We start from the raw sequence: 23,855 nt of genomic DNA on the forward strand, positions 1-23,855 counted from the left end.
AAAAACTTCCCAATTTCCATTCTAAAAAAGATAAAATGCCATACAGCTTTGAAATAACATCAAGGTGAGCAAGATATGACATTAAACTTTTGGGCAAACTAAACTCAAAATCAAATGAAATTTGTATATCTTGCTGAAGACTTGAATATTTCTTCAATATGAACATTAAATGGATTTACTACAAAATCAAGAAACTATTAATTGATACTGGAAAATAAAGACTCAGACACCTATGGTCAACATTGAAATGTCTGGGTTATGCTGCTGTTCTCAGGCCTAATCAGGAACAGGAAGCACATTTTCTAGGAAGAGCTCAACGGAATCAGCGGCACCTTTTATCAATGGGGAACCAAGAACGACACACCCGAAGCCACACCCACATTCCTTTGTCATGCGGCACAGAAAGCCACATCATCACTGGCTAAACAAGAATTATGAAGAAATAATAACTATTTATTCAGAATCTAAATGTTAAAGTTTTAAATCGTAAAACAATTTTATCTAAATAAGTTAATGAATTAATTTCAGAAGGAAGTAAGAGATAAACAGAATAGACATTTTACAAATATACATAATGATTTTTCATGAAATGATGAATAATGTGATTAATAAAAAAAAACAGTGCTACAGTAGCCTGCTCATGGACATTTCTGTGACATTTTTAAATGCATCTCACAGATGATGACATCACATGATGACATCACTTCTGAACAAGCTGTTCTGATTGGCTGGGGGGAAACCCTGCCCTTGTAAGCTGTCAAAACGTACTGCGAGACATGAAGCAACCGTAAGTGAAAGAGCACTTGCTCTCCATAGGCCAAGTGTGATTCATACACAGCATGTAGCTGCTACTGCTGGCTTCAGTGTCATTAAAGACATGCCCAGAAACTAACCCTCTTTCCTAATAGGTTGCTTGTAACATTACAGCCTCCAAGAACAAGCTGTGCAGCTCAAGAAACATCATTTGAAAATAGCTGGCAGGATCCTTCCAGGATCTATGTGGACATCTCTGATTTGTGCAAAGGAGGATGAGGTATTGATTTTAAATCAATAATAGCTAGGTGCTTCAAGGAGAGTTGATTTTTATACCAGAAATAATTCCGTCAAGACAAAGACATTGAAGATGACTGTTAATTAAAATTAATAATATGTAGCAACTAGCCATTTATGAACAAGATGATCTGATATGCACTATTGCCCAAACATTGAGAAACGGACAGACTCTCTTTTTTAATTACTAAATACAAAACATCATTTTGCTTTAAAGCAATTCACACAAAATATTGAGCATTACAGCTTCTAAAATGATTAGATAAATCCAGTCAAGACTGTCCAGTTTACAACGTCTGGTACGTCTGCTCCTCTGCCTGTTGGTTTATACTTGACTTCCCATTTCAGACTGTTTACTTTAAAGTGGCTAGATAAAGATCAGTGCTGTGAAGTTTACTAGTGAGTTAGCAAACTGAAGGGAAGATGCAAAAACAACCTAGCCTATCATGTCTCCAAAATGTGCCCGTCTATGTACACATTGAGATTTCTTCAAATAAAATAAAGATTTATATTTTACTGTTGATCATTTAAAAAAAAAAACTGAGCAGCAAATAAACAAGAATGATTTGTCAAGGTCGAGGAACATTTTGTGATCAGTGGTGAATAACTGTAAACTAATTGTTAGATATTTTTTGCTGGTTTTGTTTTTAATTAATGAGAATGAAACAATATATAGAAAAGTGTGTTTTTATACTGGTTCCTTAGCTAGTATTCCACATAAATATAACTTTAAAATGGCCAGTAGGTCACCCAAGACCCTCTCTAAAAGTGATTAACTCACAAATGCACTTATTAAACAGCACTTTAGATTGTGTGAACCTACTACTGAACTATATTTATTATTAACAATTATTGATTTATTATTATTAACATTTTAACAGCATTCTATTAGGCTTCATGATAGAGAATGTTTTTGAATAGTGGTGTTTGTATTTTCACAAAGAGAGTGACATTTGATAATGTCAGCTCACACAACATAAAACAACAACAAAACTAGCATATACTACAAACGTATATGAAATTATGTTTTATGTTAAAAACAAGCAAGATGTTCTGAAGACTTTTGGAAACCAGAGGCCTTTACCGTGAAACTGTCCAATCTTGGGTTTCAGGTAACATCAAGGCAGCTCTTCTTTAAATACTTTTTGTTGCCATGGTATTATAGAGCAGCTGAGCTACCTTCATGGTACCTAAAACCCAGAATTAGTGTAGATTAATCTGAATCCTAACTGGCTAGTCAGCAAATCTGGCTTCATTGTACAGGTTCCACTAGCCACTGACATCATATAATCATAATAGGATCGAAAAATACCATGGAGGCCATTTTAGTACAGGGTAGCGCTTCTCTGAAATGAATGTGGGACAAAGGTGCAGTAGAGGTTTGGCTATTCAGAGCCAGAGACATATCTATGATCAGGAGTTTTCCCAGTGGTCAGTATGCAATTAAATTACGAAAATTATAATTTGAAATTACTTTTCTATATCAATGGATGTGTGACTGCACAGGCATTGCTGACAAAGAACGCGTGTTTGTGCATGGGATTGTATTATCCTCCCTACCTGTTGAATTTGATCTAATCCATGTCCTGAAACACACCTCCTTTCCTGCTTTCACTTATAATTCTAATCAAGGTAGCGATTTTTTTGAGAATGAATCTCCGTTATGAGCGACTCACCTAGCTAACAATAATACAAGTTACTGGCACCGCAGAATTTTGCCCTCATATTTAATTTCCATTATTTGCTGAATTTATTCAACAAAACTAGCATAAGCCTAGTATTTAGTGCAAGTTGGACAAAAGGTCTTATCTTCAATACTTGTTTAGCACAAAAGATACAAAAACATAAAACACGAAATGTTACCCATGAAATGTTCTTCTTTTGTTTGCTCTTTATTCCGTACACAGCGCTAAAGTCCAGCATCTTCAGATTGGCTTTAGTCTTGACTAGTGCGGTTTAATGACACTTGTCCTGGGAGCACTGTACAAATATGGCGGCACTATTGACACATGCTCAGGGTCTGTATGCGATATCTAATGTATACATCTATGAATAGCTGCTGCTTACTAACTTTCTTCGATAATTCTTCCTTTGTGTTCCACAGAAGAAAAGAAACTCAAACGGGTCTGGAACAAGTTGATTAAATGAAAGAATTTACAATTGTGGTTGAACTCGTCCTTTACACTTGCCCTCTGCTGGCACTTTCACTAACCATAATCAGAGTGGCATGTCACATTTAACCTTAAGAGCAGCCACAGACACTTGACTTTACTAGGTTAACTAACTCGAGCAGTATTTCAGTTATGCTGACCTATGTCACTTTTGAAGTGTCTGTGCATTTACCACATTTTTATGGTCAAGCTTTGCTTTCACAAATCAGGGTGAGAAACGTGTAATACGTGAAGTGTCAAAAGCTTCTCTCTGTTTGAGCTGATAAATTCAGCACATCGTCTAAATTCATGACTTTGTAAAGCTGTCAGCACATTCTTTTCCACAACCTCCTGTGCTCATTTAACCCTTTTCCTTCTCCGGCCAGAGAAAAGCAGCACCTTGCTCAGCACAAAACCCTTGTGCCTTCTGATAGCCGGAGGTTCTGGGAAGGATACACAATATGCTGAGGCTTGCATCGCACTGCCATCGTCCTCCATAACAGGAAGCTGGAACCCATTGTGCAGAAAGCTAAATCAACATGTTAAGAGGTGTGACCATATGACCATGGGTGACATGTGACCAGATGAGCAGGTTCAATGTGGAAAAGGGAAAACGAGGAATGAGCAGGCAATGAACGGTTTCCACCATAATTCCTGAGTGCTGAGCAGGTTAAAATGGATAATGGATCTCCATCTACACGAGATAGTCATGTGTGATCAGCAGGGTACAGTTCAAAGATCAAGTGCACTCGCACAGCTTCAAGGTAACGTATTAAACAGCATCACATAAAACACAAAATCCATCTGCAGATCATATGACTTGCTTAAATAAAACCCATGCAGACTTAATATTTAAACAGTCTTTTTGTGGTTTAATATTGACCGGCACTAGTCCACAAAGACATTTGATTAGGAGCACAGCAGTACATATTTATTTAACACATGCCACACTCTGAATTACATATCTATGTCTGCAATTATATTTGAATCAGAGAACTATAGATTAATGCCGCTGAAATCATCTAGCCAGGTATAAAATATTAAACTATAAATAATGTATACGAAAACATGAGTCATTTTCAGCAGTTTTGTAATACATTCCTATCATTATACTAGGGCTGGGCAATTAATCGAAAAAGTAATCCAAATCGACATTCAGAATCTATAATCGATCAAACTTTTCCAGGTACATTTTCAAAAATTATTTTCCCTACTGCATGTGGAGTCACGTGACCTTGCTCGGTTAAGGCTAATTTATACTTCTGCATCAAGCGCACATATCATTCGGCAGGCTTCGTGCGGTCACATACCTGCACACCTTTTAAAAAAAATTAACTACACGTTGCACTTTGCACTACATTGACAATGATTGGAAGCTATGCCAGAGATGCCCTGCATTGCCAAATTTTCTATTACAAAAAAATTATTATTTACATTAATTAATTAAAATGTTGTTTATAAAAATTTATTTATTTTTACAGGATATACAATAGTTGTTTTTATTCAGAGAAGATGCTGCTTATTTTATACTTTTAATATGACAAACATTGAAAATAATTAATTTTGTGTCCAAAAGTGAGAGTTATTTATTTTCATGTACTATAAGGAAAAAATAACTGTTTTGTTTTCATTTCAGTTGTTCAGCGTTGATGCTCACCCTTCATTCAGAAATCTCTTACTTGTAATATGAGCATATTTACTGTACAAAACTTGTCAGTGAACTAAAAGGGCAAAAAATTTATTAATTGATAAATAAAATAATTGCTTAATTGCAATAAGAGTTAAAATGTTTAATTAATCGAGATTTTGATTTTAGGCCAAATCACCCAGCCCTACGTTATACTATAAATTAGTCTGGAACTACAAGATCTCCTTTTTAAGTGTTCTTTGAGGTTCCTGCAAACCCAAATAAGCAGCTCTATTATGTGATTCTCACATCATGAGCAGGTATTTATGGTACTGCCTTCCTTTACAGCACTATGCTACTGACTCCTATTGCACCCTGATCATTAGCTGGCTCTTTACTGACAAAAATAAGTTTTGCATTTGAATTTCATGAAGTTAAAATACCACCAAAGGCCTTCTGGCTCTTTTTTGGACCACTAGGCCCTTTGTGTGTTTTTTTTTTTTACATTTTATTAAGGTGCACTAATTTAAGATTGGTAAAGTTTGACAAATGTAATTGACACTGATTACTTTCCACACAGACAGTATGGTAGACTTGAACGATCAGCAAAAGTCTGATGTACAAACGATCTGCGTGCTTGAAATTGCAAGCTGATTGTTTTAATAGCTTTTGACTGATTAATATTTCTATTTTGATCATTTATTTTTAATCTAACATTTTCCTTCAATTAACAACATATATTTTCAACGGTTTCAATTTTTGCGACAACCAAGTTTAAATGACTTGACCCCTGGAAAAAAAGTGTTTTGTAACAGATACGAATGGACCAGGATCTATATGACTGTGTTCAAGGATGGAATAATCACTGGATATACTATAAAGTTTGCTGGGTAATTAACTTCTAATGGAGTCTTAACGATTGGTTCCTGTCCGAAGCAAGCTGTGATGGGAACCAGACCTCTTATGATATAAAACTAACAAATGACAAATACAGACCATTATAGATCTGAAACAGTATAAATTTGATTCTACAACAGATAAATCCAGCAGCATGAATATTTGTTTTACATTAAAATGCTTAATTAATAAAAACATTATTGTGTATGAATTGTGGCCAAAATTTAAATACTAAAAAGGCATTAACTGAGTGCCTCAATTGAAAATAAATCAAAAGTAACAGTAAATCAATGCAGGACTTCAGTGCAAATAGTAGCAGATTGCAGAGGCATCATGGGATACACACGTCTATAGGTGGGGCCTATTACACCTGCTACCTGAATCAGGTAATCACCTCAATCCTAAAATCAGTTTGGTTACTTTATGATCGGACAGAGGATAAAACAATAGTGGATGTCTTTTGTAAAATACAAGAATTTATTTATTTAGGAAACAAAGTGTAGGCTTTCCTCTGTAGTTTACTTTTTATAAACACAACAAGAGGCCAAGACAGCTGACCAGTGTAGATAAGCTGAATTAAAGCAAATCTCAATATACTCAACACAATCACTTTCCATTGCCATAAATCTTTTCCAATCGACATTGTAGCTTAAATGTACGAAATTTACATCTATTCCACTTGACCAAACCGTCCGAATGATCGAATAATCTTGCTCAAATACGCTATTTGATAAGGGCAACTAACAAGGTCTCGTTTTTTTCAACGAGACAACCAGTAACGTTAACGTTATATTTATTATTCAGCTGGTTACCACCGACAAACGTTAGCTAAGCTAACTCCCCTGCTACTACTACTACAGCTCCATTCATATTCATCGGGGAATGACTTACTAAAGCGGTGTATTACAATTCATCACTTTAAACTCACAATAAAATGACCGAGGCGTCAAAATTAGGTGTTTTTGAGTCCTTACCTGCAGGTGCTCCTGGAATCTGATGGGCAGGATTTGAGCCATGATGGTGGTGGTGGTGGTTCCTCTTCGATTTGCTCTCTAATTCCTGCTATTAGTTCTGCCTTATCTAAACTACTCCAGAGCCGGGGATGAATGGAGGTGGTCTGGTGTTTTTTGGGGAGGGGGCAGATGAACCGGGAATGTGTTAGGTTTCTCTAGTCGCCCGTTGAATATAAATGAGGCGCTTCAACTCCAGAATGTCAACCGCCGCTGAGAGGAACTCTAGAAACCTGCAATGGCGGCGGAACCCGTCCGGTGGAGAAACGCACCGGAAAGAGACGTAGACCTCAATGGAGGCGGAGGAATATGAGCACCGCGAGGAATATGGATTTTAGTTTGTTTGACAATAAATGTCACCACTTTAGAAATCAAAATACATTTATGGATATTGTATCTGTTTTGTGATTATTTTGAAAGATGGGAGGTGTTATTAAGCTACGTTTAAGCGTAAATGTGTGGGTACTATTTCTTTGCGAATCGCCCTTTGCTTTTTGCCACATCATTCGTCCTCGTGAATTGACGTCAGTTCCGATTTAATTTCTCATGTTTTATTTGTATATTATATGCAGGGGCGTTTCAATGCTTTCATCGGTACGGTACTTCAAGTACTTTTGTGTTTTGGTATTATTGGTATCGCATTTTGGTAGGAAAATGCGGAGCACCGTCGTCTGAAAGCTAAAATGCATCTCTTGAAACCTAACCAAGATCCTTATCACATGGAAACTACAGGGTTCACGGAAAGGTTTTCTTTTAATTGATTGTAAATAAATAAATTACTATTCGTGTTGTTTGCGCTGAAACCAGTTCACTCTAGCGGAAAAACCCTCCGAACGGAGATTTGCTGAGACCTGCTCGATTCATTCGAACTGAACCACGACCCGTTTCTGGCCCTTTTGCTTAATAGCCTGGTCAGTTCATGGAAAAGAACCGACTCGGAAGAACATGTTGGTCAATTACTTTTTTTAAAATATCGAAGCAAATGTAATACAGCTTTAATTTTTCTCAGTAACTTAACATTGTAACATGTTCTGTTTTTTTTGTATTTTTCCTGAGCAAACAATGATCCTAAATCAATGATCATAAATCACAGATCATTAATACAATTTTCAATATCCAGATCTTTTTGAATTACCGCATCTCTGTTTAATGTCTTTTTTCATATTTATTTTGTTTTGTCACTTTATGTACACTGGAAGCTTCTCTAGCCAAAACAAATTCCTTGTATGTGTGAAGCACACTTGGCAATAAAACAGATTTTGAAAAAGTACCAAGACACCCACTAAATTGTCATTCAAAAACAACAAATGACACTAAAAATCGTGTCAAGCATGTTGAGAATAATTATTAGAAAACTGTAAAAACACAAATTATAAATCAGAATCTTTAGAATTCGCCAGATACATTTGTGAAGTATTTAATAATATAAAATGTAACAAAATGTAGTGTTCAAAAAAAAGAACATAGAAAAAAAACATAGATTTACAATGTTTCTGAAACGTTAAGCAGGGTTCATTCCGCTGTGGCGACCCCGGATTAATAAATGGACTAAGCCGACAAGAAAATGAATGAACGTACATTAAGCACTTATTTTATATATGCCTTTAAATTAAACGTTCAACTGTAAACACCTGAACAAACTAATCTTGAGTAATTCCAAAAAATTAGGTTAGGTTATCATATGGTGCACAGCAGATACACTATACTAACAGAAGGGAGTGAAAGTAGTGAAGTAAATTGGTTAAGCAATTCCTCCCTCCAGTCTGTAATGGTGGGGCTGATAGCCATGAATTGTAGTCATTTCCTCTTAAACTTGGTCAGGGTTTGTGTGTGCTCCATCATAAAGAAGGTGTGGCCAGAAGAATGAACTTGTTGATCTGACTTGTAAAAAAACATGTATTACTTGTGGATCCCAAAAACAGAAGAAAAAAATAATAATTCAGGTGCACTGCTTGAGAGAATGAGCTTATTAAAACCGTACTACGAAAACAGATCTACAATTATACACTATTTAGATATATACACAAATACCTCGTTAAAATACGCAGTTATGAAATGAAATAGTATGTAATACTGCCATCTAGTGTTCTTTACACAAAACTACAAACAACAAAAAATACAAAAACTTCATGAAAACGTCTTTTTAATGTTATTCATAATTTAAGTGGTCTATGCAATACATAATAGTTTACTGTGAATAAATAAAACATGATGTAAAGTGTTATCAAATGATCCCATATAACAAATACAGCACAATTTTCCATTACCATAAAAATTGAAATACTCTAAATACTCCTAATCCAATATGTACGAATACACGCTCTATTACAAATACTCTAAAGTGCAAACAGTTACGGTTATCGTTCCTTTAAAAAACAGACGAGTCACAAATTCAAAAAACAGTGACAGTAGAACTACAAAAATACGTTTCTTAAAAAATTTGGTCAGTCGTCTTAGTGGTAACTTCAAAAAAACACTTTTCAACGTAACACCCCTCACACTAACACCAATGAACTAACATGCTGTAGTAAGAGTGGTCACTGAAGCTGGTGTAGTAGGTTTGAATTGCTGGCCCAGTAGCCGGGTTTGCTGCGGTAGCCCTGCTGGACCCAGCTGTGTGCTTTAAAGGAATGGTTGGGTCTACAGGGGGGGCGGATCATGTAGTGCGGCCGCTGAGGGTAGTGCCCTTTCCCCGGGCCAAATTTCTTTCTTGGTACCGGATGCCATCCTGGGGCACTGGCATAAACAACCTTTTAATAAGAACAAAGATAACAGAAAACATTGTTAGAGACAACAGTGACATCTATCTGTGCATTATATGTAACTAATAATAAAATCTCAAATGGGTAAAGTTGAAATTTAACTGTGGCACAATCAGTGAGATGTATAATGTTACTACAACTAATTACTAATACAACTTTACGTATTGTGCTTATAATTCTTTTATACATGCATTGTATACAAGTAAACATCATCATTTTTATAAAAAAGAGACTTTTTTTCAAACTAAATAATAATAATAATAATGAAAAATCATGCATCTGTGGTAATAAGACCATACAAACACATTTTAAGACATGTGTACCTGGTAAGGAGGCTGGTTGTGAAGAGGTGTCGTATACTGGATCTCCCTACAGCTGATGTCTTCATCTGAGGAGGATCCAGAGTGGTAATCCGACGTGACCCGCTCCACGGCGCTCGTCACTTTCTTTGTCACATCCTCTTTATCATCATCGTCCTCGCTTGAGAAAGTGGCCACAGTGAAACCATGATTCTTCTCGCCATACCTGTAGCCAGAAGAAAAGATGGGTCAAAAACAAACCAACACATCACAGAGTTCTTACTCTTTCATGGACACCAAATTCCAGGACTTTTAAAGTCACTAATAGTTTTAAACCATGCACCTTTGTAATGAACACCCCAGCATATACAGTGCCATGAAAGTCCTTCTTGTACTTAACATTTTATTTACACTTAATATTTAAATTAAAATGTCAATGATGATGTTTTGAATGTGTCATTTTCAAAATGTTGACAGTTTTAAGCAGTCATGTTAAAAAAACTTCAATGCAATTAGTTGAATTCAATACTGGTATTATTTAAATGCAGTTTCTAAAATATTGCTAAAATGCATTATTTGTCAAAGTTCTTTAAATGTGTAAATTTTAAAATGATGAATTCTCAGTTCATTACAGTTGTTAAAGAAATAACATCATAAACTCAATAAAACTATAAATTCAAGCACTTTCAAGCCAATGTTTGTTTTTAAGTACTTCCCAGGCCTTGAATTCATATCTGAAATTAAAGTACTTTCAAGAAGCGTGGGAACCCTGACATCACCATCCCGTTTGGTGGAGCCAGGGGTTTTTAGATAGATTGCCAAGCAGGGGCCTGCAGCCACTTTGGTGTGGCACAGAAAATATCATTATCAGGGTTTCTGCAGATAACATAATGTCAAATTTAAGACTTTTAAAGACCTTTTTTAAGACTATTAAGGATTAATTTTAAGACCTATACTGCAATATCAAAAACATGCGAGAAAATGTAATCACAAAATTAGTGGTAAAATAAATGTATTTAAATTGAACAGTACTAAAGACAGGTTAAATGCACCATTGAACTACAGAAAAAAAAACATCTTAATGTTGTTTACACGTTCACCTGGTGTCACATCACGCACCTCACAAAACGGACGAGGCTTTTATAATTGATGCGTTCGCCACTGAGATATTCTTTTAAATGACATGGGGCAGTCAAAACAAACAGTCAGTGAAATCAGACTGTGGCATTATCTCAATATGGCGTTATTTTACTGACAAATGTAGTGAGCACTGTATTACAAGTCAAGAACAGATTCATGTAATACGAACAAGCGAATCTCTTTGCTCGTGCAGCGATTTCCTCTGTGGACAAAACTGCATGCGAGCTCTCAAATATAATACGTTGCTTGCACGCAACTTTTCTCACTCTCAAATATGCACTGCTCACGCACTAATTTTCTTGCACACTCTCAGTACACTGTTCCCTCTTCCTTTCGTGCTTTTTTATATTAGTACACTATTTATTACCAATAACCAAAATACTAAAATAGACTTACATATTACAATTTGTATGTTATATGATGAGCTATTTCCAGTTACAAAGAATAGTTTGTAATAGTTTCCACACAAAAAATAGTTTTATTTTAAAAACATTTATTAAACATCCATAACGTGCACCATACTACAAAAAAAAACAATAAAACAAAAACATTAAAATATATCGAATGCAAGCAGAAATGTAACTGTGATAGAAAATAGGTAAAAACTTGATTATGTATTATAGCCTACTGTACTATTCACTCTTCAAATAAATCTCACTATCAATCCCATTTTATCATGGCAACTAAAAGTGAACATGTCTCTGCTGTACAGAGATTTGTAAAATACAGTAAAGTACTTCAATTAATCTGTTGTGGTAATACTATGGTTGCTATGGTAACACAATGAGTGTAATATAATCAAATTACCCAATGCTGTTTTTTTTTTTTTTTTTTTTTTTTACAATTTAGGGTATTTTATTTTACAATTCACCATTTACATTTACATTTACATTTAGCAGACGCTTTTATCCAAAGCGACTTACAAATGAGGACAAGGAAGCAATTTACACAACTATAAGAGCAACAATGAATAAGTACTAAAGGCAAGTTTCAGGACAGTAAAGTCTAAGAAGGGAAGTGTTAGTAGTTTTTTTTTTTTTTTTTTTTGTACAGTTAGTTAGTGTGATATTCAAAGAGGCAATTGCAGATTAGGAAGTGAAGTGGAGACTAAATAGTTGAGTTTTTAGTCGTTTCTTGAAAATAGCGAGTGACTCTGCTGTTCTGATGCAGTTAGGGAGTTCATTCCACCAACTGGGCAGATTGAGCGTTCGCGTTCGCGAAAGTGATTTTTTCCCTCTTTGGGATGGAACCACGAGGCGACGTTCATTCACAGAACGCAAGTTTCTGGAGGGCACATAGATCTGCAGAAGTGAGTGCAGATAAGAAGGTGCTAGGCCAGAAGTCACTTTGTAGGCAAACATCAGAGCTTTGAATTTGATGCGAGCAGCAACTGGCAGCCAGTGCAAACGGACTAGCAGCGGAGTGACATGTGCTCGTTTAGGTTCATTGAAGACAACTCGTGCTGCTGCATTCTGGAGCAGTTAAAGAGGCTTGATAGAGTTAGCTGGAAGCCCAGCTAGTAGAGAGTTGCAGTAATCCAGTTTGGAGAGAACAAGAGCTTGAACAAGGAGTTGAGCTGCATGTTCAGATAAGAAGGGTCGGATCTTTCTGATGTTATAGAGTGCAAATCTGCACGATCGAGCAGTTCTAGAAATGTGGTCAGAGAAGTTTAGTTGGTCATCAATCGTTACTCCAAGGCTTTTCACCATTTTGGATGCAGTAATGGTTGCCCCATCCATCTGGATTGAAAAGTTATGGTGTAGAGTCGGGTTGGCAGAAACTACAAGCATTTCCGTTTTTGCGAGGTTCAGCTGAAGATGATGATCTTTCATCCAGTGTGAAATATCCAACAGGCAGGCTGAGATACGAGCTGGAACCGAGCTGGAACCGAGCTCGGTACCACACTTTACTGTAGTAAAACTACTCTGTATTTCATTTGATCAGTTCACTATTCTTAATACTACAGTATGCTGAAGCATTTCTGGAGAGCAAAAGCACGAAAGGAAGAGGAAACACAAGACAAAAATTGTGAGTCCACATTCGCACGTGAGCAGCCAGTGTTTTGAGAGCTCACGAGCAGTTTTGTTCATGAACAGAGGAAACCGGTGCGTAAGCAAAGAGATTTACTCTTTTGTATTACATGAATGAGCTCCCGATTTTTAAAACTGTGCTTACAACATTTGTCAGTAAAATAATGCCATACTCTGCCAGCTGAAATCGTGTCACGCGCACTCAAACGAACTTCCACAAACACATCGATTACGTCACATTCGCCAAGTTTAATAACAGAAAGCTGATTGGCTATTGCAAGTTGACCATTTTATAGTTTGTTTAATTGTTGTCCAAATTACAATTGGACTAGTGAAATAAAGAACAACACCCCAAAAACCTAGCAACAACAATAAAAAATAATTTAAAAGAGCATTCGATGTAGCGTTTCATGGACATCGCAAAAATAAGACCTGTGCAAAAATATTTACGACCTAGAACAGCGAATTTAAGACTTTCTAAATTTCTAAATTTTAGTCAGTTCAAGACTATAAGACCCTGCGGTAACCCTGATTATGCAGACAAAAATTGCACTCTATGAACTTTAAATACTTTAAAGCAGTGTAGATGTTCAAATCACAAGGATGTAATGTGCAATCTCTATAATTTTTTTAATAAATTAACAAAATTCACCCAAAAAAATTTAATTAACTCAATTTACATGGTGTTCAAAACTATAAATCCTCATCTTTCAGTTAAGATGAACGCTAGAAAATTACACATTTTTTAGTAAATCCCTGTTAATGATTTGGACATGTTGCTTTTGTTATTTGTCAATAGGGTATAAGGAGAAGTATGCAAAAGGACTAAATTTTGCAGTAACCTGGGTCAAGTTTTTCCGGTAAACTATGCAATTACAAAATCAGCGCATTTAAGGTCTGTTTTCTTTAAATCAAGATCTCCACTGCCTGGTTGATATCCGACATAAAGTTGGTCTCAGATTGTACAAAAATCACTGCACAACATTACATTTTCCCGCAAAATGTCTTTTTCTGCGCTCACCTGCTGATCCTGCACATAAACAGCTTTTAATTTTGGTTTACGGTTCAACAACTAAATTAATGCTGAAGTCTATTAAACGGATTATATTTTAATTGCATTACAGCATCAATGCTGTAAAAAAAAACTGTAAAAAATTGAAAAAGTCAGATTAACCATACACCGGACGTTTATCAGTATGGGAACACTAGCTGTGCAAATACCTTACTGTTATTTGTATATCTTTTGATATGCTAACATATTTATTTAGTTTGTGTTACGGAAGCATTTAGTTTGTAAATAAAACCTTTTATTTTTAACTGTAACAACATGGGTACGAAAGGAGATTGCACATGGTCAGTGTCTCAGCTATACGCTCTGCAAGGGTCTAAAAGTTTAACTCCTGCTTTAATGGTTGAACAAGGTATTGAGACTTCATACTTCAATGTGATTGCTTGTATTAAGTGTTTTGCATATTTTGAATTTAAATGATGTTTGTATATTTATATTTGGTTTTTATGGTTATTCGTTTCATGGTATATTTATGTGAGGTTTCTGAGTTCTTACGGTTGATTTCCAAACAGCTGTGTGAATATGTTGCGTTCCAATAAATTGTGGGAATCACCAGTGGAAGAGTCGATCCTTTATTGGGCCAGGCAGCTAGGCTCTCAATACAAATCTGTGATTACAGGTGCTTGTCGCAAGAGTTTCAGTCTAAACATTACCATAGAGACATGATCCATGTTCTCATAGGGCAATAGTTTGGTTTAACAGTTTCCTTTAAAAAAAATCAATTACAAGCAGGGTGGCCATGATTATCTTACTGCACTAAGAAAAAAGCTTGTTTTATTGCTCACCTACAGCACACCTCACCAGGATCAACCCAAAGTGTGAGCTCTTTAGGCAGGCCAAGGTCTTTGTACTGCACTCCACTTTCAGCGCAAGCTCTCAGCAACTCAGCATCTTCTTTCTGGAAGCGGTTGACTCTGATGCACCTGCACAGGACACATTTGTAGCTAATTTTAAAACTGTGAAGCATCACATGCATCCTGTTCTGGCCAGCTGTGAAAGTGTACTGTGTGTCGTTTATCAGATTGTGGTACCTGAATGCCTGGCCTTTGCTGGGGTTGTCCGGATACCAGTGACCTTTATACTTCTCCTGTAATGCTACTGTTAACCGCTCCACAAACAGGTCCACCTTGTCCGCATCTAACTTCTCAGCTTTCTTTATCAACCGCTTCAGGAAAAACACCACCGCTGCAATTTCTTTCTTCATTGTTAGCTGTTGAGCTGAAATTCAGGTCCAACTTCTATAAATATAAAGAGACTTTTAGCATGTAAAAGAGTTTATTCACATTTCACAGTTTGGAAGTTTCATTGTTAAAAATCCTAAATACTATAAATACAAATTGAGTTTTGCTGTTGAGAACACTATATTATAAAATATAAAAATGATTAAGCATTGTTTATATGTTTTGTAAGTTCTGTCACATAATATACAGTTAAAGTCAGAATTATTAGCCTTCCTGTATTTTTCCTCCAATTTCTGTTTAACAGAAAGACTTTTACAACACATTTCTAAACATAACGGTTTTTAATAAACATTATAGTTCAGATTTCTTTTATCTTTGCCATGATGACAGTACATAATATTTAATACTGCTTATTTGTCAAAATACTAGTTCAGCTTAAACAGGGTTTCTACAGGTTTCATCAAGTCAAATTTAAGACTTTTAAAGACCTTTTTACATTTCAAACGTGTATAAGGCAAAACGTTAAAGATTTGTTTAATGGCCAACTTAAAACTTTAACAAAACATTAAAAACATATGTAATTGTAAGGAAGATAATTAAACCATTTTAATAAGTAATTAGAGTTAATAAATCTGTTTAAAACGATTTAAGTCCTACAACACAACATTTCAGAGGATTTAAGACTTTTTAAAGCCTAAACTGTTTTGTTTATTTAAGACTTTTTATATCTCCACATATTCCATGTTAAAGTGCAATTTAACCCTCTACTGCACGGCGTAACCATATGGCAACATGATACTCATGTTCATTTCCCTGCCACCGTTTCTTTAAGACCAACATATTTTTTTTTGGTTGGAAAGACCTTACAGTAGCCAATGATGTGCTTTGGTTAAGTCACATGACATGCTGTTTTTCTGTAGCACGATTTCTGACAGACAGGCGTTTATTGGGAGTAGTTGCTAAATGCAAATGTCAATAAAAACAAAGGATCAAATTATGTCAGATCCACTAAAAAATCTGAAACATCACCTCTTATAAGTTATGATGACATATTCACAACTCAAATTTATTTTTTAAATCAAATTAGTTTTTAGTAAATCGCTCAAATTTATGTGTTACCAAATGGCAACACTGCGCAATAGTGGAACATGCATTATTGCAATGGGTTAGCTAGCTAGCAAGGTCAGCTGTGAACTTTTAAGTTCTAACAATAACAACATGAATGCTAGAAATAAAATGTTGATAAGTTGTATGTTAAAGACATTTGCATAATGGATGAAATCTACTTTTAATGGCAATACTACTTTTGAGTAGATAGCAATACAGGGAACAGTGTATTAGCGAACACCACCATGTTCTATGGTAATTTAAAGAAGAAAAGGGCAGAACTGGCTCTTCCTGCTGATGAAAGAGAGGGCGAGATGGATTTTAGTGACCATGAGAAGGATGTAGACTGGACATTTGATAGAGACTGTTCAGGTAAGTTATCTCAGATGCAGATAAGACAGGTGTAGTATAGTATATGGTATAATGTGTATAAACATTGTTAAATTGTAGCTATTTTTCTGATTTATCTGGATATTCTAGACTTATTTATTTGTTATATTTACTGAATATATACAGTATATATATATATATATATGTAACTGTGTTGTATATATGATAATACAATATTATGATTGTTTTCAATAATATTCAGCAAAAAAGAATGCAATAAATGAAAGCTGTTGGAGAATGAGTTGTGGTAAAGTATGTATAAGGTGTTATTTATAAGTTCCATGTTAAAGCTCATAATGCTGAAACACAAAATAAATTATTTCAAACAAAAAAAATTATGAATTATAAGGAAAGTTTTAAATTTGAAATTTCTAAGTTAGATAAACTGTTGCACTTTGTTGCCATATGGCAACATTTCATAAAGTACCTTAAAAAAAGATTTTTTCCTTTTTTTTTTTTTTAACAGCACTTCAAGTTAAGCCATTTTAAGAAAAGAAAAACAGTGAATTATTTTTTTACAGATTTATCATAATGCATGCGGTAGAGGGTTAAAGACTAGGTAGTAAATTGGGTCAACTAGGTAAGTTAAGATAATTATGCAAAGTAAAATGACAGTTTGTCTTGTAATATTGACATTAAAAGTGGTTTAAAAAAAGTACAAATCTGCTTTTATTCTAGCCGAAATAAAACAAATAAAGCTTTCTCCAGAAGAAAAAATAATACAGGAAATACTGTGAAAAACTCCTTGGTCTGTTACACAAAATTAGGAAAATATATGAAAAAAAAAAAAAAAAACAAGACGGCTAAACATTTTGACATCAACTGTATGTTATAAAAGCTTGTGACAAATAATTTGCAACAACTTAAACATCAAATCAATACTGTGTGCTAAACCGGTTAATTGTATGTGAGAAACTCAGAACTTGTGAACATCTTAAAATCACTCAAAACTGTTTATTTTTTAATCAAATACACAGAGATCGACAAGGTAACTATAGGTCTAATGTTGTTTTTTTTACGATATAATGTGCTGTGTAATGTTTATATTTCAGGCAAAGCTCACAATAGGTTGTATGAAAGCAAACTGAAAAAAAAGCTGAAAAGGCGTTCAGAAGATAAAATGGTGATTTTAACATTCAAATAAATAAACTAGCCATCACAAAGTTTGTTTAATACTAAATTTACGACTATTGAAATTAGAGTTATACAATCATCTAATAATATTGGCTTTGTAACAAACAGTGCGATGTCAGTTGTCTAATATTGTGCACTTCTAACAATAACACGATTAGGAATCATTGTAACAATTATTATTGATAATAATAAGAACATTGGGAAAATTTATAAAACCTCTTTAAAAATCCAAAACCTCAATCTAGGAATGTAGCTTACCAGAAACATAAGCTCATAACAACTTGGCTGTTGATACTAAAGCTAGTGTGCACTAGAGCAAGTGATTAGCACAAAGCTGGCGGTCAGGTGGCGGGACAGAACAGCAGGAAGGCGCGCCAAACACAACACGACAGTTTGAAAAACAAGACCAAAACAGAAACACAGAATCATCGGTTAAAATATATGAAATAATTTAAATTTTTCATAATTTTCGCCAAAAATGTTGCATTTACCAAATATTTTCGGAAACACGGACTAGACAGAGAGTTGTAGACGTCACAGCAAAACACCAAACATATTTCTCACATCTTCGTTTATTTATTATTTTTTTACGCAACGTACTGATAGTTATTGTCCATATGGACATTAGTCGCGTAAGAAAACTGATTAATCTTTATGAGAAATTTCATTTACCCGCCAAACTGAACGCCACGAAACAAAAACAGTGGCATTGTTGAGATGTTAAATATTGAAACCACAACCCCACACATTTTGCTTTCAGACATATTAAAACGTTTTTAAAAATGTTATATGCCACGTTTATTAAACCAGCTCACTTTAGCCTAACGTTAGCCGAAGTTAACGTGGCCTCGATTCTATCAACACTTGTTTTTTTCCGACCGTTTCTTTAAAAACACCCATTTTTAAATCGTTTTTAATTTTACATTTGGACGTTAAAAATATATATTAATTCTACGTGAGCTCGCATTATCACTGCAAATAGGAATAGAAAAACTGACCGTGTTTTCTTTTCATCCACATGTGGAAAACTCCTTCTGCCTCGCGCACAAGCCACTTCCAATCCAGCTCCCCCGCGCGACTATGTGTGTGACGTGACTGTGTCTTGTGCGCATGCTCGGAGGAAATGACTCAGGAGTCGAATCATTTGATTCGTGAAGCGAAAGATTCAAGATAATAAAAGCTGCGCAATGTTTGGAGTGTGTTGATGTGCAGACGCACAAATAAACGCAAGGTGGAAGTATTATAGCTGCTTTAGCGATTAAAAAGGTGGACCATTACTAATTCAGTACAGCAATCAAAATAAGTGGACAATTACTTATTCGGCTTATGTCAATAATGTGGTCGTTTAGGAAAATGTTAAAAGCTGCTGTGCATTAAAATCATTATATTATTGCATTTTATAATTTTGTAATTGTTATTATAAAAGTAACATCAATAAAAATAATCTAATACTTTTATAAACAATAATTAATAAATCGTCAAATAAAACATTAAATAAGAATAATATACGATAAACAAATAAACACTATTAAAAACGAAAACTAAATTAATAATTAACAAATGAACAAAAACAAAATAATGTACGAATTTTTACTTTTTATATGCATAAATTAATAAAAAATAAATTGTTAAGATTTAAATAAATAAAGAATAAAAATGTAAGTAAAATAAATTAATCATATTGGATTTTATATAACGTATTATATATAACGTAACATACGTACAAATAAAACAAAAGGTACAAGTAAACAAATAAATATTAACACTCTTTGTTAAGTAAAACTAAATATTTTCTAAACTACGTTAATGTATTATTTTACATATAAATGTATATATTTATTCAAGAAACTATATAGAGTAGATGAATTTAAAATTTTAGAAGGGGGTTTCCGTCATATGAGGAAAATCATACTTGGGAGTCCATGACAAGACTGAAAACCAGCATCACGCTACCTGTGGCATTTTAATAAACCGGACAATGGCGACCTCTAGTGTGCAATGGGATGTTTTGCTAGGCAAACAGCTATTTTGCAGGATTTTATATTTTTCAAAAGATATTTTATTTAGTTATTTAATTATTTTTAAAAGTTTATCTCGGCCAGGTATTATGTTATAACTAACCATACATCAATGAAAATCTTTTATTTATTTATTTTTTTTTTATTCAAAGAAATATACAAAGTAGGCCTTACATGCATAAACAAGCTTGAAGTAATTACAACAATAGGCAGAGACAAATATAGGGAAAAAGCCAAATATGGTAATGAAAAATGCGACTGATGTAAAAAAAGTTAATAAATAAATAAAATAATAATAATTAAATAAAATAAATTATAAAAGTTTACACAATATAACCCTTCAAAGGGTTGTGAAGGGGCTATAGGGTACAAAATTAAGTTACTTTATCATTTGACAAAGTACTAAGTGATGAAGCAAGTTTATTAATATAGTGTAAAATGTGTGTGTGTGTGTGTGTGTGTGTGTGTGTGTGTGTGTGTGTGTGTGTGTGTGTGTGTGTGTGTGTGTGTGAGGGGGGTGAGGGGGTTATTGATAAATTTTTACAAAGAATAAAATATTATTAACTAGGTAATGCTGAGTACAATTTTCTTTAGTTACACCAAATTTAAATCGTTTACAGCAAAAAGGGTTTACATAGATATTGACATGAGAAATCTGTCATGTATATGAGACCAAAATAACTCTGAGTAGATGCAATTGTAGAAAATATGCACGGTGGTTTCAATACAACAATTAAAGTCTTGTCTATCCAGCTTTCAGGTGATCTATCTAAATTCAAAAATAACAAAAAAAGCCACTTTAAAAGTCACAAAAGTAAAGTCTCCTGTGCAATTCTATTGAAATAACAATGCAACCAGAACTGCAAATTACCAACAGCGCACACTGTTTATTAATACCATATAAATGATTTTTAATATAGGCAGCATGTTTTACTGAACATTAATATTGCATAAAAATTAGATTCTCTTGCTCATATACAACAACACACATTACAAATGTTATTTATCAAAAGCACAATGACAGTGTTAATAAGTGTTAAGTAAAGGCAGATAAAAGTTAAGAAACGTTACCTAAAAACAGTTTGCTCTGGAACAAATAACAGATTAAAGATACCAAAGATGGCTCCTTATTACTTACAATTAATTATTATATTTTACCACTTTACATACATCGCCAGCAGTTGATTCCAGAAGAACTGGCCAAAGTAAAGCTGTCTTTGGTTTCATAAGTGCTGAAACACAGATACCTTGCGTTCACATGCCATACATCTACAACTACATTCTAACCTCTTTAAAATACATTCAGTGACACAACAACAGTAATATTTGTACATTTATAGTGGCTTTGGTCCTTTGACATGACTCTTCATGTTCGAAATGCTGTAAAGAGTTTACTGTAATAATAGCCTACAGGAAGATCACATGGAGATAAAGACCTCTCAGCCAATCAGAATCAAGAACCAGTATGAATTGTTGCATGAAACTCTGTATTACTATACACAAACAAGTTAGGGTTAGTGAATGAATCAGACAACATCAATCATAGTGAAAAAGCTTCATGTGGTCATGCGTGGAGTCTGACCAGGCTGCATGGGACTGGATCGTGATTATGTAGTGATGGGGGTGTCAGATTGGACAGGAGAACCTGTGATAGGCTCTTACTGGATGAACATGACAACTTGATTTGTGTAATTCTGAACATTTTGACTTTGAAGATTGCGCGACCCTGCAACATATTAATATTATTAATTCCAATGCATGATTCTAACTATATTTGGGATGCCAAAAAGCTGCCATTTTTACTATCACATTTACAAAACATGCTGTGCATTACATTTTGCATTACATTTTAGGAAGAAGGTTACACTCACTGTAATGTGCACAGAAGACTGCAATAATGAGTATTATGACAATAATCAGCAATGCAGAAGTCTTCACAGCTATCCATACACCTGCAGTATTAAAAACAGTTATTAAAGCAGAATAAACAAGCACAATTATTGCATTTCAAACATGCTACACTCTAAAAAAGCTAGGGATTTTTTATTTGTTAAAATAAAGTTATAATGCCAAATTTAATCCTATTTTTAGGTTTAATATCTTACTTAAATTGGCTTAAAAATGCAGCATTTTCAGAATGTGTGGGATCTATTACTATTATGAGACTGCTATGTAACATCAATTACAAACACAAAATAGGTGATACCTCGGTCCTTGTTACAGTAATTAGGAAGCACATGAAGAGTTGTTGGTTGGCTTAAGGTCGAGTGGTTCACCCAACACGAATAGTTTTCACAGTCAGATGTATTCAGATATGAATGAAGAGTGAAGGATCCATCTGGGTTGGTTTTGTTAATGTTTAGTGTCTGAGAAATGTTCTGAAATTCTCCATTTCTCATCCACACCTGTTCTATAGCTGAAGGATAAAACTCTTCAGAGCTGCAAAGGATTGTAAATCCATCCAATGCTCTTGTTTGTGATACAGACACAGTGGGGCGAGCTGTAAGAAATTGAAGCGGTAATAGTTTTAACAGAATATACATGTTAATTCATTGTATATTATCTACCATCACATATCAATTTACTTCTAGTCATAATTAACTTACCAATCACTTGAACAAATGTTCTGTCTTCTCGCAAAACAACTGAAGGAGGTGGAATGGTTCTGGTCTGAACACATTTATAAGTGCCAGTATCAATTATCTGCAGATATGATACCTCAAATGAGATGCTATTAAGGATCCAAATTAATCTAACATTATACTTACAAGATTGACTAATCAATGAATTGTTCATAATCTTTACTGAGCACAATGTATAATAGCTATATTTGTTTTCTAGTTTCACATCAAAAGCGACAGTTTCATCTGATGGTTTGTATCTACAGCTAATATTGACTGACGCTCCTCGATGAACAGTTTGAACTGATGTGTTGGTTAAAGATGTATATCCAGCTACAACAGCTAAAAAAAGCAGGCATATTAAAGAAATAAGTATGTTTAATGTTGAATAACAGTACGAAGATTAAACAGAACTGCATAATCGTTACCAGAAAACAAAGCCAGGAGCATCCACTCGCATGCAGTCACAAAGATTCTCACTGATAACATCTATTGAGAACAGAAAGATATAGCGATAGTTTATTTTTGCTTGTTTTGCATTAATGACTAGTTGACTACTAACAAATAGCCATGAAGTATTGATCTGAATTTAAATAAAGGTTATCAAAATGAAAAGTTAGATGATACAAATGGATGAAACTAGAACAAATAAGAAAACCGCGGCAAGCTGAGAGTTAGTCAGAACTTATTTTACATTTCTGATGGCAGACGACCGACTCCATCAAGCATTCAAGGATATAATCAGCTAGTCTTTCTGCAAAGTGATCCATATCAAGATCTTAAACAGCACATACATTACTGCATGGTTATTATGATTCACAAATTTGAGAAAAACAGGTTTCTCATATAAACATTTTAGCATGTACACTATTATTAATCTTACATAATATGAAATTCTCACCATTTCAAATGTCAGAAAGTTCCTCCTTTTGTAAATCTTATGAATGGTTCAACCTTCTCGATGGTGCGAAAGAAGAAGTGATGATTCTCTGAGGAGGAGCTTTTATATAAGTCAAGTAAGAAACAAACTCAACCAATCTGACGAAGACAGTCTGAATCTTAAAAACCTATCATTTAATCGTAAGGTAGCAGCCAACCACAAAAGCTCTTTTCTTTTCAGGCCTCCGAGTTGCTGAGCTGAGGGACCTCAAATGGTTAAAACAAATGTCCTCCAGACCTCATTTGCTTGAAACTGTCTGCACCAAGACCTCTTCTGTACAGCATGCTTCATGCTCTAAAAGCGGTGAGCCTTAATTTAAACCACACTGTGTAAGAAGTATTGTGGATTGAAGAAAAGAGACTTTTTGCTTATCTTCAAAGCAGACTCCTTTAATGAGAACTGCTGTGTTCAACATCAAATCAATCTAAAT

General features: G+C 34.5%; 3 protein-coding genes across 6 annotated transcripts in view; all 3 read right to left on the bottom strand.

Annotated features, from left to right (window-relative positions):
• The window catches only part of cltca (clathrin, heavy chain a (Hc)), a 58,497-nt gene extending 51,478 nt beyond the window's left edge, over positions 1-7,019 (bottom strand). Inside the window, 1 exon segment of the mRNA NM_001005391.3 lies at positions 6,699-7,019. Within this exon segment, the coding sequence (NP_001005391.2) occupies positions 6,699-6,740 (42 nt within the window). The 5' untranslated portion in view covers positions 6,741-7,019.
• A 1,841-nt stretch (positions 7,020-8,860) lies between these two features.
• Positions 8,861-18,957, bottom strand: btg3 (BTG anti-proliferation factor 3). 4 transcript variants are annotated; one of them, NM_001326706.2, is given in 6 exon segments: positions 8,861-9,484; positions 9,820-10,021; positions 14,820-14,957; positions 15,066-15,272; positions 18,105-18,180; positions 18,845-18,957. In NM_001326706.2, coding segments are annotated over 4 exon segments (726 nt in total). In that variant the 5' UTR covers positions 15,239-15,272; positions 18,105-18,180; positions 18,845-18,957; the 3' UTR covers positions 8,861-9,271.
• Positions 18,958-20,731: 1,774 nt separating this feature from the next.
• On the bottom strand, positions 20,732-23,557 carry LOC101882864 (uncharacterized). Its single transcript, XM_087270916.1, has 6 exons — positions 23,387-23,557; positions 22,914-22,974; positions 22,471-22,827; positions 22,071-22,364; positions 21,736-21,816; positions 20,732-21,590 (listed from the first exon to the last, which is right to left on the bottom strand). Exons 1-6 carry the CDS (start codon positions 23,387-23,389, stop codon positions 21,523-21,525), a joined length of 864 nt encoding a protein of 287 aa, XP_087127042.1. The 5' UTR covers positions 23,390-23,557; the 3' UTR covers positions 20,732-21,522.
• Between the last annotated feature and the right edge of the window lie 298 nt (positions 23,558-23,855).

Source organism: Danio rerio, chromosome 10 (assembly GCF_052040795.2).
Source record: "Danio rerio strain M-AB ecotype USA chromosome 10, GRCz13ab, whole genome shotgun sequence".
NCBI classification, from domain to species: Eukaryota; Metazoa; Chordata; class Actinopteri; order Cypriniformes; family Danionidae; genus Danio; species Danio rerio.